Raw genomic sequence first — 14,793 nt, 5'->3', positions numbered from 1 at the left:
GCACAATGCTAACAAATGAAAAATAGCATTATTATGTTTGTATGATATTCTGAGTAAGTTAAGAAGAGATCTTGTTCTCAAGAAGAAGGGGGAGAATCACATGTCTCTCTCTTTAACTAGGGAGGAGGCAAGTGGCTAAATGTGGTTTTGCACAAGTGTTTTCAATGGTTGTGCTTTATTCTTTGGAATATAGTTTAGCATTATTGTAGACTAACATTATTCTAGAAAAGTTCCAAATCCATTTTTTAAAATGGGCTGTATAACAGCTAACAGGAATGGAGAATGAAATTAGCTTCAATATCTGTGTCTGCCCTACAGAATCCCCCTGAGATTTGGAGGGCTCAACCCTGTGAGTGTTCTGAAAAGATTGTAAAATATGGCTGTTCCCTCAGGCATTGAACTAGCACATCAAGTGAGCTAATTGTACCACTGTGTAGTTGAAGAATGTAAACTTCCTGAGAGTCTCAGCTGCATTGTATTAACATCATGGGTGGGATTCTAACAGTTCGCACCTATTCGCTAGAACCAGTTATTAACATTCTAAGCAGTTTGGAGAACCGGTTGTCAGAAGAAATTACTGGCCTAATCCTGTAAGGAAGGCAGGAAGGAAACATTCTGGTGTTGCTTACAGAAACTGCCTCTCCATTAGACCTTATTACATTCTTGGCAGGACTAGACTTCCTGTCTCAGGAACGTCTCTGGAGTTTTTTTCTCCTCCTTTGCTGGTATTTTGCTTGTGTGGAGTGACCATTCAAAGTTACAGTGGCACTGAAAAAAGTGACATGACCATTTTTCACACTTATGATTGTCGCAGCATCCCCACAGTCATGAGACGCCAGGCAAGGAGATGTGTGCCTCGATGTAAGTGATATTGAATTGGCCATGCCCAGCCAATAACATGACCACCAAGCCATGTCCACCCAGTCATATGACCACCAAACTATGCCCACCAACTAAACCATGCCCACAGAACCGGTTGTTAAAAAATTTGAACCCCACCCCTGATTAACATTACAGTATTGTGGTTATTGTTACCTTATAGTTATGTTTTTAGTTATTCTTAGCCACCCAGAGTTGCAGACGCTGAGAAATAATTTAAATGAAATGAATTGTTTGAGCAAGGTAGTAGAGAGATTGAGATCTATTCCACTTTAAGTGACTATTGTTGTAACAAAACTGATAAACAAGTTAATTGAAATACTGAGTACAATACAATTTTTGAGAGCTTTCAATCCATATCTATCTGCTTCAGAAAAAAGTGCAACTGAGGGGAGAGGAAGTAGAAACAACAAAGGGGAGGACTTTCTAAGACACAGAACACAAAGAAACAGAGAAATTAGGACTTGGACAACTTGGAGAGCTCTTTCCTGTTTCTAAGTAACTAAGCAATTAGAGAAGTAATTAGAAGTTTCACTTCCACTTGGGATCTTTGTAGAAACATTTGATTTGCGCCCAAGACACTATTTGTCTTCCTTCCTATGACAATGGACTTACCCTGCTGATTCTGTAGAAAGTCCTTTTATGCTAAGGCCTGTGATAGTGGAGTCCTTTCAATGGGCAACCTGTCTCATATATAGACAAGACTCTAGTCCTTAGCCTTGCAGGAACAAAAACTTCTTGAAATTTGACATTTGCTTTAGTAAATGAGCAAGAAAATATGAAAGTATCAAAGGCCTTTGACAGATATTGACATGTGGGGAAAATTTGTGTGCAGGCCAATATAAAGTTATCTGTGGGCGTGTGGATTTCTATCTCTTCCCACTTATGACTGTAACCATGTTGCTTGTACCTTTACAATTTATATTGTTCTATTTGTTTCCTAGTATGATCTGATTGCTTATTAGTAATCTATGACTATCACTAAGTGTTGCATTTTATGATTCTTGATGAATGTATATTATTTTTTCATACACTGAGAGCATATGCACCAAAGATTCTATTCTATTCTATTCTATTCTATTCTATTCTATTCTATTCTATTCTATTCTATTCTATTCGATTCGATTCGATTCGATTCGATTCGATTCTCCAGGTTTCTCCAGATTCTATTCATTCAAGTGTATTCAAGAATACACTTGAATGTATATACATGTGTACAATGTTACTATACTTGGTTGTATTGCTGTTATGCCAGTGTGATGCCCTTTTCACATTGGGAAAAAAAGGGGGCATATATTGATTTATTAGATACACAGATTTGCAGACTGCACTGGCTTCTGAAAAACTTTTAGAGTTAATATACATGGCTTCATTCTTGTGATTCTTGTTGCCCTTCTCTTTTTTTTAAGTCTCTGCCATTTCCTTGTGACAGTGAATCTGGAATATGGGGTGGGGGAAATCCTTATATTTGCACTGAAGAAACTAAATAACCCATGAGCCCCAGAGAACTACTACAAGCTAATGTGGAAGAGTTAAGACTACCACATCCAGGTTTCAAAAATATGTTCCACCACTAGATGTCAACAAGTAGTTAACATTTTCTATATTTCTTTGCTCTCATCAAGTGGTCATCTGGATTTTTGCATCCAGGAAGAAGTAGATAGCCCTAAGAAAGGGAGATATTGAAATGCTAAGAACAGGGCAGAATCTTATGTACTGCTTATTAAACTAATTTTATAATTGTATGTTGGTAATGTTCTGATTATGTTGAATGGGTGATTGTTGCAGATTAAGAGAAAAACAATATATCCATTGTGCTCTACAAGAGATCATGATGTGCCATGATATTAAAAAAGGTTCTCTAAATTATATTAATTTTATCTACTTACCTGTTCCCCTGAAAACAATGGGCAGCAGAGAGAAGCCACTCCTTTGATATCACAGAGGCTCCACAATAAGCAACTCCAGCAAAATGCAAGCTGGCTTGCCAGGGCCATTCTCCTTCATGGGTCTCAGAACCCCCAACAATCCGGTTGTTAGTGTTGCTGTATCTAGTACTGCCACAGCCTTTTGAGAGAATGTAACATTTAGCATGGCTTTTGCCTAGCAAAACATAGCAACTGGTTTTATCTACTTATTTAAACGGAATCAATCGCTATTTTATTTGTTTTGGAAAATGCCACACAGCATATCCAGAAGGGTATCCAATCTTTTCAGGCTAATGGCAGGAGCTGACCTTTGCCAGAGTCTATGATGAATGGGAAAAGGACAAGAAAGTACCTTGTGCCAGGACAAAAAGTCCCAGCTGCTACAAATTACAATCAGTTAAAATTAAATTGACATTATTTATTACTCTGTGTGTTTAATAATCCTCCTTTGTCTCACTAAAAATTACATGTTTCAAAAGAGCTCCAAAATCTTACCCTAACAAGCAGCTCTGGAATCTCAGCTTATAAACCCTAATGTATGGGCATTGGTCTCTACTCCAAGCATTATCCAGCCACATTTCAACTATGTGACATATCTAAAGAACATGTATTAAAGAACTAATAATTCCTGGGGGGTGGGTGGAATTCTATAGAAAGCCACTGTTTATTATTACCTTTATTGTCAGAGTACAACATGTGTACAATTGAGATTGACTGAGCCTCCCTTCGTGCACCCCCCTCAACACAATTCACAGTGAGGACAGAAGTCCTTAATCCACTCCCAATCTTATTACACTATGTGACCTTGTTGCACAACGTGTGGGCCCCGCAAGTCTATCATACTATGTTGACATGAAGTTATTTTCTATTCAGAAGTCTGACAGCTCGCAGGTGGAAACTGTTCTTCAGCCTGTTGGTACGGCTGGCTATGCTTCTACATCTCCTACCTGATGGTAGGAGAGAGAAGACGTGCTGACCGGGATGTGAGTCGACCCTGAGAATTTTCCTCACTCTTCTAAAGCAGCGAGCCCCAGCGATGTCATCTCATGGTATCAGGAAACAGCCCACAATGTTTTGTGCTGTGCTCACCACCCTCTGTAATGTCTTTCTATCTGTGGCTGTCAGACCAGCATACCACACCATAATGCAATATGTGAGGATGCTTTCTATTGTGGACCGGTAAAAGGAGGTCTCAGTCATTGTTCCATTTTATTCTTTCGCAAGACCCTAAGGAAATGGAGTCTCTGTTGGGCCTTTCTGGCCACCTGGGTTGTGTTGATTTTCCAGGTAAGATCTTCGCTGAGGTAGACTCCCAGGAATTTAAAGGAGGAAATTCTCTCCACACAGCCCCCCTTGTTGTAAAGTGGAGCGGGTTCCTTTCTCTTCTTCTGGAAGTCTAACACCATCTCCTTTGTCTTGCTGATGTTTAGGTGCAGATTGTTTTCTAGGCACCATGAGGATAATTTTTGAACCTCCCCCTATACGCTGTTTCGTCTCTACCTGTAATGAGACCCAATAGGGTAGTATCATCTGCGAACTTAATGTATCACAGTGGATGGGTCAGACAACACACAATCATGTGTATACAGTGAGTACAGGTGGGGACTGAGCACACAACCCTTTGGGGAACCAGTGCTAAGCTTCAGGGAGGTGGATGTGACAGACCCAGACCTTACTGTTTGTGGTTGGTCCCTCAGAAAGTTTTGATCCAGTCGCAGATAGAAGAGGGAAAATCCAAGTCAGTCAGCTTTTCAATAAGGTTGCTCAGCAGAATAGTATTGAAGGCTGAACTGTAGTCAATGAAAAGCATCCTGACATAATTTCTGGGTTTCTCCAGATGGAGAATGGAAGGCAGTAGCTATGGCATCATCTGTCAACCTGTTCCCCCTGTAGACAAACTGATGTTTGTCAAAGTCTGGTGGGAGGCATGTCCTAAGGTGTTGGAGAAACAGTCTTTTGAAGCATTTCATCACTACTGATGTTAACGCGTTAGATCTGTAGTCAATCAGATAGTTAATTGTTTTCTTGGGGACTGGGACAATAGTGGCTGTTTTCAAGCATGATGGAACACAGGCCGTTTGCAGGGAGATGTTAAAGGTCTTTGTCAGGACCCCTGCTAATTGATTGGCACAAGTCTTTACCACTATCCCCATCTGGACCTGCAGCTTTACTGGGATTCACTGCCTAGCAAAGTAGTTGTACACTTTAGAAAATGATTTGATTTTACAGAAGACAGCTACCTAGCAGCAATCCCATAAAAATTCACACATAATAATATATTATAATAGCAAAATAAATGTATTGTGTTTCATTTGGGTAATCTAGTGCAGGAATTTTTGGCCTTTTTTGCTTGTCACTATCTTCTGAGCCTCATTTATCATTGTGATGTCCCTCATTGTTGCTGTTAGCTGGTTATTAGCTGGAAAAAGGCACTTTACCATCTGTACTGTTTATTAATCTAAACCAGGGGTATCCAGCCTTGACAACTTTTAAGACTTGTGGACTTCAATTCATCTGGCTGGACAAGTCTGGGAGTTGAAGTCCACAAGTCTTAAAGTTGCCAAAGTTGGACACCCCACTGTAAACTGAATCATATAAAGACTGTGGTCTCCTTGAAATTTGCATGCTTCCCTTGAGATCATATGGCTCATGTTGAGAATCACTGCTCTAGTACATATGACCAGAAGTAAATTTATGCACCTAGAATAATTTGAAAGTAAGAAAATTACTGTGTGAACAGGCAACCATTTTATAAAGGAAATTATCTTCATATCTGATTAATTTTAATTATGGCCCAGATGATCTCTGTCCTAGTGCTGTTACTTCTATATAGAGCTGCAAAATACATTATTTAGTTATGAAGTATTCTTGTGAGGTTGAAAGCTAAAAACTTTTTTATCTTAATGAAATAATAATTGAAAAGGAAGGTAGTCAATTCCAAACTTTGTTTGATGGGCAAAATCTACCAATCTAAATATTAAAAATTAATATAAATAAAATTATGTATGTTCTAGAAAAACAATTGATCAAAACAGCTATGAATATATATTATATCAATATACTTGTAAATATCCTTCAAATATACTTACTACAATTTTTTTCATCACTTCGATCAAGGCAGTCCATGATTCCATCACACCTTGCATTTTGTTTCCTTAAGCAAATACCATTGTTGCATTTAAAAGTAGCGCTGGTACAGGGAATGCCTAAAAAGCAATAACTGCAATGTTCAAGCAATATCAATCTCTAGAAGTCAGAACAGTCATTCAAGATTTTTTTTTGTAAAAACCCCTCACCCTTGGTATAAATGTATACATGTAAATATAATGAAACTAAACTACCCCAAATGCTATGATGCCCACATAGTTTTCTTGGCATCAGTAGAGGAATGATTTCTATTTCCTTTCTTCAGAATATTTTTTAATCTTCCAACTTTGCTGCTCTTATATTTCCTGTTGGTTTTCCACACATTTGCATAACTGACTAGATCAAAACATGCTTAGTTCTTAGAAAGTGGTAGGCAATCTCTATTACTTTGTATATCAGGATAAGACTGATATGTTAAAGAAACAACATTGAGCAACTTGAACCTACCAATGAATTCCAAAGTCAAAATTTGAACCAAAGGCTTCTAAAGAGGTGTATCATTTGTGTATATGTACAATATCTATGTATGTGGAAAATGATGGGGCTTCAGTCTATAGTTGTGCCCGCCATTTTGCTTGCCCCAATTATAGATACATTTGCCTACAAATTTAATTTCTAATCTGCTACAGGATGCAGAATGATTAATTGTTTGTGGGATGAGACTTACTTTCTGTGCAATGTAATTCATCCTGACCATCTTTACAGTTATTTATTCCATCGCAGATAAAAGAATGGTGCTGTGTTAAGAAGTTGCTACTACAATTTTTGGGGGGTATGTCTAAAGAAAGATAAGCAACAAACCACTTGCATAAGCAATACAAAAAAAGCAGCCAACTAGAATTATTACTATATTTTAGTTGTTGCATACTGCAGATACTTAACCACAAAACAATTCGTCACTTTCATCAAAGCAGTCATTGATTCCATCACAAAGCTGAATTTGTTGGATACATAACCCGCTGTGGCATTCAAAAGACCCAAGTGCACAAGCTAAAAGGCAAAAGAAAAAAAAGACAGTTGTGCTATCCAGACAGTATATAGTTATTTGGGAAGTGGGATAGTTAGTTAGGAATTGGGAGCTGTCCCCTTAACGGAATGCATCATGGTAAATGTAGTTAAGGCATCATGGGAAATATAGTCTATGTCATGTGATCACATCTGTAATCCTGATTGGTCACTGAATTGACCCTTGGTTGGGTTGGGGGAAGCCCTTTGTTCCCTTTCCTTGCATGCTGGCTCCCTTGGCTCCTTTGTTATGGGATGAAGAGAACTGTCTTTTTACACTATGAAGTCAGCTCCGCAAAGAATTGGACATTAGATGGATCTCAACGTAACTGTGAGTTATATTTGAGGATGCCTGGTAACCCAAAAAGAAACTTTGTATGGAAGATTTTGTAGAGTTGTCTGTCTTTATACATTCAGTCAGTAATTATAAAAGACAGTGATTTCAGACTTTTTATAAACTTCCTGTTCTCATATTAAAGTTCAAGTTATGAGAAAGCAAGCAGGAGCTTTAAGAAAATAACACCAAATATAGACATGATTAAATAGTATTCTAGCACTATTGTTAATTTCAAAGGAGCAATTGTCCTTCTGAATATTCCTTTTAATAAAGTTGTAGTAATATTACTTCTAACTTGCTGTAAAAATGAGATAATGGAACATAGTAGAAGCTGAAACATTTATTTTCAGGATTCATTTGTAATTCACCTTTCCTCATATATATACACTATATGGAACTTGATTTTTGGTATGAAGAAGCCCAATGTATCGAAGAAATGTCTGTAGATCAAGTATGTCTCTCTGAGTAGTATCTATTTCCAATTTTCTTCTCTCTGTAGCTTTCTGATCTCCATTACTATGCTCTAATCCACGGGTGTCAAACTCAATTTCATTGAGAGCCACATCAAGGTTGTGTTTGTCCTCGGAGGGGGGGCATCAGGGGACATGGTCAGGGTGGGTGCAGCCATCATTCGTGTTGGGGGGTGCCTGTGGTAGCCTGAGCACTCTGCCAGTGAAAATGGGCTCCTGAGCTCCATTTTAGGATGCCACAGCCTCCTGCAACCCTTTGCCAGCGAAAAATGGAACTTGGGAGGGCTGCAGGCTGGTAGAAGCACCACGGGCTGGTTGTTGTTTCCAGGGTGGCCCCACGGGTTAGATCAAAGCACTCCATGGGCCGGATCTGGCCCCCAGGCCTTGAATATGACACCCCTGCTCTAATCTAATCTCAGTAATCAATTATATATCTTTCTATGGGTACACTGATAGATATTCAAAGAATCACAAAACTAATTCAGTATTATTAGAGTGGCCATTCTCAAGTGGGGTCACTTGAGTTCTGCAAAAGATCATGACTGACATGAAAATCATTTTTTTTCTATTCATCTATCTATTTTAGACTGAGAGATCTTCTTCCTCATTGTGGTCCTTCACATGAACATGAGCAACAGTGGGATTTCCTTTCCCAATTATTCAGCACATCTAGCAACATTACTCGGCTCATCTGTCCACATGTCAATGAAAAGATATTAAAGAAAAATACAAGTTAATAATCATCTCAACTAATTATTTATATTTTTATTATTAACATGCAATTTGATTTTATACCCACTATATGTTACAGTTTTAGTTCTCATGCTGTGCTAGATTTTTAAACTATCTAGGAGTGCAGCTATAATTGAGGTACATGCATTGGGACTAACACAAATGAATCAAAACCTTCCACCTGATCATCAAATCATCCCAATATTAGCAGATTAATTTTTGAAATGACAATTTGCTGCCATATACAGTTACACATCTTTTGTCTCTATCATATCAAGTTTTCTTAATTATAAGTGCTAGTTATTGAGTAGAAGCTAAGAAAAGATATCATCTTTATAGCTGTATACAACATCTGCAGGCTAGTAAAGGTTTCTAATAATTTTTACAGTCAGTCTTACGCTGGCTAATATTGTAACTTCCATATTCCACAAGAAAAGGCTGTTCAGAAAACTTGGAGCTGCACTGAAATTCCACGTTAACCACCGAGTTTGCCACGCGGAATATTGTTTGATGATCAATGTAGTAGCCACAATACCTGCAAAATGGATTATATAAACTTATGCACACAATCTCTTGTGAACAGGTTAACAATAAAATATAGTTACAGTATGATTTTGCATTACCTCATTTCTAAGTCTACATGCCAAGAACTTCACCTAGCTGTAGACTGTTCTCTGCAGTGCTCTATTTTATTCCCTAAAGGTTTCCATCATTCTCCTTTGTAATCACCATAAGTCCTCTCTTCTGTATTTCCCTAACCGAAGACAGCTTTTTATTCTATTCCACTTCAAGTCTGCGCCCACTTTCTTTCATTTTCCTGCTGTCTTAATGTATGGATGAGAAATCAATAAGAATCAAATTCTTATATTTTACCTAGCATTTTTCCCCAAAGTGTTTTTGTGTTTTATACATGTCTTACTTAACTTATCTATTGGGACAAACAATACTTTGCTTGATAAATAATTAAATCAGAATAATTATAGGTTTTAATATATAATAGTTTCCTTTCTTGTACAGTAGAACATGCTTCTAAGGGTTCATAAGACTAATTTAAAATTTCTCTACACAAATATCACACAGGGACATACTGACCCTTCCTTATCTGCCAAACTATGTCTTTATAACTGTAACATTAAAAACTCATTAAGTGTATTATTTCATATGCCAAGTTTTTCATTGCTTTTCATTCCTGCACCATTAAACTACTTACAGTATATGAATACACTTACATTAGCTCATTAATTTTCCACCATCCATGTTCACAGCCTTTAATGCTTTTTTCACTGATCATATAATTATGAAACATCAGTGCAATACCCAAATTCTTCTGAGGAGCCTGGTTTTAAGAAAGAATTTTTTAAAATCTGTCTTTTTTTTTTTACAAAAGGGAATCAATTTTCTGGCAACTTTTACTGTGTAGAAATAATACTTTTTATCAGAACTTTATTTTATATACCATAAGAATAAAATGGGGATAAGTTAGAAGATATATAACACCATTTTATGTATCTATTAGCAATGGCTGCAGTGGAAGTTAATAGGGAGTGAGAGCTAAGCTTTAAAGTGCTTGGAACGAAAAGTCCCAGTGTGTAATGGGGAAAATGTTCTCTCTCCATTTATATTTTGCCAGCCTTTCGTTGTTCCATATTATTTCCACATGTCTATGAAAGAATATAGAAAGCCAATGTGGTGTAGTATTAAGGCATCAGGATAGAATCCAGGAAATAATGAATTCTAGTTCATCCCTGGGCGTGAAGCCAACCGGTTGACTTTGAGCCGCTCAATGTCTATGGAGATTCTCAGTCATTCAGGTCATGGTTGTCCCAAAGGTGCTTTTTTAAAAGGCAACTGGGCTTTTTTTTCCTTTTCTTAAAGACATTTTGCTTCCCGTCCAAAAATGGAAGGAAATGGGGAAATGGAAGGATTTATATTCCTTGCAGTCATCAGGGTGTTAAACATTGAAGGTGGGCCATTAAGTTCTCTGAGAGTCATTGAGGCCTTTTGGGGGTTGTATCTGTGTCCTCAGGATCATGGGAATCAGAGAGGAAATGAGTGTTTTCTTGGAGCTACTGAAAGGACTGTGTCATCAACAAAAGATAGGTGGTCCCACTCTATTGAGAGAAGGCTGTTCAATTTTAACATAATTGGCCTCTTTTATTCATCTTTCAAACCAGTGGTCCTTTCTGTCCAGAATGTGGACTTTGCTGTCTTCAAAAGTAGATGTTTTATCTTTCAAATGTGGCTGCTGAATCTTGTCCTGATGGGTTTGTACTCCTATGTTGTGTCATGCATTTGTGAAGTGATTGTTTTGTTTTTCAATGCACAGGTCTGCACATGTCTCATTGCATTGTATTGCATAAATCACATTGTTCACTTTCTGTCTGGGTATTTTATCCTTGAGGTAGACAAGCTTCTGCCTTAGTGTATTCTTGGATTTAAAGTGTGCATCAGAGGTAGTATTCAGCAGGTTCTGACTAGTTCTGGAGAACCAGGAGCATACATTTTGAGTAGTTCAGAGAACTGACAAATACCACCTCTGACTGGAGATTTTACAGTATCCTTTCCCTGCCAAACCTACCAAGCCATGCCCACAGAACCAGCAGTAAAAAAAATTGAATCCCACCACTGGTATGCATGTATGTTGTGTTGGTTAAAAATCTTCCTGAACTTTTCAGATATGCCTGGAACATATAAAATGACAGTGTTGCAAAGTTGCAAGTATTGTGGCTTGTCAATAGCGTTATCCTTCAGTAGTTGTTGCAGGAAATCAATGACCTTTTTTTTTTATAACTGCTAGTAGGATCTCTTTTCAGAGTCTTATACATAGCAATGCCCTTGAGTGGGCTGAAGGTTTGCCTACTAGCAAAGAGAGAAAAGAAAAAGAATTAAAAGACATCAAGGAAGCCCTCAGAACTTGTGGCTATACCAACTGGGCCTTCATCAAATCCAGAAAAAGACCCAGTAAGAGGTCCTCCAAAACACACAAAGAAGAGAACAACAAATGAAGCAACTTTTGTTGTTCCATATGTAGCAGGAATATCTGAAAAGCTCAGGAGGATTTTCAACCAACACAACATACACGCATACTTTAAATATAACAATACCCTAAGGCAGAAGCTTAATTTAATCAGCCAGTTCTGAGTGCTTAAAGAGAGAAGTTAAGCTGGCAGAATTAAAGAACAGGTGCAGTTTTCCTCATTCACAAGGAAACCTTTCATCTCCCATCACAGCTATTTGACCACAAAAAAACCCAGAGTGGGAGAAACATTAAAGCTTTGTGTAGAGATCAAAGAGATCAGACTTGCAACTTTATCTCACTAAAGAGACAGAGAGTTCTATTTCCAACTGATACCAAACATGGGGAAGTGTGTTTGGGGAAAGTCCTCTAAGGATGAGATTTTAAATTACCTGAAAAGTCCACATGCAAATGCATTTTGGAGGGTAATAGCTGGGGTAATAGGGACTTATGATTCTCCCTTCAAATCCGGAACTTCCTAATGCTAATATAGTGTTTCCACATTCTGAAAAAAAAAAAGAGAATGGTCCTGTTTATTATTATACGGTTGGAAAACCAAGAATTAGCCCCCCAAAAGAGCCACTGTTACACTACTATTTTTTAAATTATTGATTTGATTCTCTACTGTTTTACATAGATTTCAGCATGTTAAAGAATGGAAATAATAAAAACAGGAAAAAGTCTAGTAGGAGAATTAAGACAGCAAAAAACAACACTTAGTTGTTCTGCAAGGATGAGGAGAGACCAAATGCAACACAGTATCTTAAATAAATGCTGTTGAAAACTAAGAACTGCCTTTACCTGGGTTATGAAAAAATATGAAAGACATAACATCCATAGTTTTGTAACCACAATAAAAAGATCTCTTAAGCTGCTAAATACCATACTTTTTTAAAAAGGAAGTGATAGTAAGGAAAATAAAATAATTACAAGACTTATGGAGGAGTCATTGATTAATGTAATAGAAAAAAGATACCCAAAGGTATCTGACTTCCTGTGCTATGTTGGAAAATCACCATTGCTAAAGATAGCATGGCAGAATTAGTTTATTGGTATTAAACTACCAATAAGCAATTGAATAAAGCAAGCGTTTAAAGATCAATACTCTCTTAATTCAAGCTCAGCCCCTATTACGACATGGTCAGTTTTCTCAATCTGTTTCTATATTTCTGTCTTCAGTTCCCAGTATTCTCTATTGAGCCATGCTTTTCCTACTTATATTATTTTAAAATCCTAACCAGGTCTGATCTGATATGGATCAGCTTTCAGTGATGTCAGCAGACAAATTAATCTGGTACTGGGTATATATGACAACTCCTCCATCTAGTGGGATAATGTAGCATGACATGGATGAGTTATGGGTGTAAGTGCAGCTAGGTTATTGAAGTTATAAGCAGAAAAACTCATTGAAAGTGAAGCAAGGAAAAGAATACACGAAAAAAGTTGGAGAGGAACTAAATGTATGCCAGACATTATAAAATAAATTGTCATGAATAATGCACTACTTTCAAGGTCAGCATAATTTAAGTAATATGACCACACTTCCATATTCTTTTTTTTTTAAAAGAAACAAAATACCCACTTTCTTGTGGAACGATCTCAAAGTAGCCATGAAATTCTTTCATTTGCCTCACTTGTGTGGACTTCAGCATAACTAACATCATATTATTTGTAGAAACAAAAGATACCAGTGAATTGGAAGGTTCACATATTCTGAAATAAAACAATTTGTTATAAATGTATAGATATTAGAGAAATTATTAAATACCTTTCACACCTATCCTAGAAAATTCCCTTCTAATTTGTTGGTTAATTAATTGTGCTAACTGATAAAAATACATTTTTCATAAAAAACAAATATAAAATCCTTATAGTTTTGAACAACATACGTTAGAAAAAAATATTACAGATGATATAACAGATATATTTGACTTGACAGTGGCTTAAGAGCTTCTAAATCACTCTCTCAGCCCAATTCACCTCAGAGGGTTGTTGTTACAGGCAAATAGAGAAAGGAAGTATGTGCCCTGCCTTGACTTAATAAAGTAATAAAGTAATAAAGGCAGGGTAAAAAACTAATATATATTAATAAATAAATTCACGCATGAAGCCAACTATAGTTTTAATACATTGTGAATTTTTAAACATTTAATCTAATTGCAATGGAGACAGTTATTTATTACCACAGAATATGAAGTGCAGAAATTCTGAGATTGTTGATTTTTTAAAAATCTTAGCAATGTTTTTTTTTTAATCCTTATTAGAAAAGCCTACTTACCGATATAATATCTTACTCTTTATTGGCATTAGGGAGTCATAAATGGTCAATGAATCACTAATACAGTTGTCTGCTTCAATCCGAATGGATGTTATAGAAAGGCGTATTAAGTAGCCAACCAATGCAATCAGTTTAAAATAACAGATCATCCTTCCTGATGTTTCCAAAAAGTCCAATGAAAAATGTTGATGCAAGCGATCTGCATGCAGATCATAGATGCAGTTTGCACCTGCAGAAATAGTTCACGCTTGTTTCATTTACCAATTGCTCCACTACAAATGCTATGCACAACCCACATTTTACATATAATTTCTTATGTCACTGATAAAAATGACAGTGTAACTACTTCCATTAACAATTTTTCTTTATAAAAGTTTGGCTGACCACAAGATCAGATTGATTGCAAAAATAATTGAAGTATTTTTGAAGTTTACCATTTTGATTTTGAGAAAGAGGGAAGGGGAGGGGAGGAGGGGATGAGAGTAAGGGAGGAGAGGAAGGGAAAGGAGAGTGAGGAGGGGAGAGGTGGGGAAAGGAAAAGAGAGGAAAGGGGTACACATAATTAGAATATACTCATATAGCAGAGGTAGTATTCAGCAAGTTCTGACCAGTTCTAGAGAACCGGTAGTGGAAATTTTGAGTAATTCGGAGAACCGGCAAATACCACCCCTCACTGGAGATTTTACAATATCTTTCACCTGCCAGGCCCACCAAGCCACGCCACAGAACCGGTAGTAAAAAAATTTGAATCCCACCACTGTCATATAGATATGAGTGTCTATGTGGGGCACAGCCAAAATTATCAAGATGGCAGAAGAAATATTGCACTACAAGTGTTCTGAGGTCACATGTTTGCTATTTGCAACCTTTCCATTCAGTTTTCCACAAGCAAAGTCAATGGAGAAAGCAGGATTCACTTAATAAATGCATGATTAATTTAACAAATGCATGATTAATTTAACAAATGCAGTGATTCGCTTAACAACCATAGTAAAAAAGTT

The 14,793-nt window shown here is 37.0% G+C and overlaps 1 protein-coding gene across 1 annotated transcript in view; it reads right to left on the bottom strand.

Moving 5' to 3' along the window:
• TMPRSS7 (transmembrane serine protease 7) overlaps nucleotides 1-14,793 on the bottom strand; it is a 33,868-nt gene that overhangs the window by 6,304 nt on the left and 12,771 nt on the right. Inside the window, exons 5-13 of the mRNA XM_026663914.2 lie at nucleotides 13,793-14,021; nucleotides 13,097-13,227; nucleotides 11,907-12,019; nucleotides 9,728-9,834; nucleotides 8,897-9,033; nucleotides 6,837-6,944; nucleotides 6,622-6,732; nucleotides 5,897-6,013; nucleotides 2,769-2,946 (exon numbers count right to left, since the gene is read on the bottom strand). Coding sequence (XP_026519699.2) covers nucleotides 2,769-2,946; nucleotides 5,897-6,013; nucleotides 6,622-6,732; nucleotides 6,837-6,944; nucleotides 8,897-9,033; nucleotides 9,728-9,834; nucleotides 11,907-12,019; nucleotides 13,097-13,227; nucleotides 13,793-14,021 — 1,231 coding nt within the window. The remainder of the gene's footprint in view (nucleotides 1-2,768; nucleotides 2,947-5,896; nucleotides 6,014-6,621; nucleotides 6,733-6,836; nucleotides 6,945-8,896; nucleotides 9,034-9,727; nucleotides 9,835-11,906; nucleotides 12,020-13,096; nucleotides 13,228-13,792; nucleotides 14,022-14,793) is intronic.

Source organism: Notechis scutatus, chromosome 5, assembly GCF_049901735.1.
Source record: "Notechis scutatus isolate UNSWTSFEM ecotype Mainland chromosome 5, rNotScu1.2, whole genome shotgun sequence".
Classification (NCBI taxonomy): Eukaryota; Metazoa; Chordata; class Lepidosauria; order Squamata; family Elapidae; genus Notechis; species Notechis scutatus.
The sequence above is the reverse complement of the archived record's forward strand: the minus strand, read 5'-3'. Positions and strand labels throughout refer to the sequence as shown.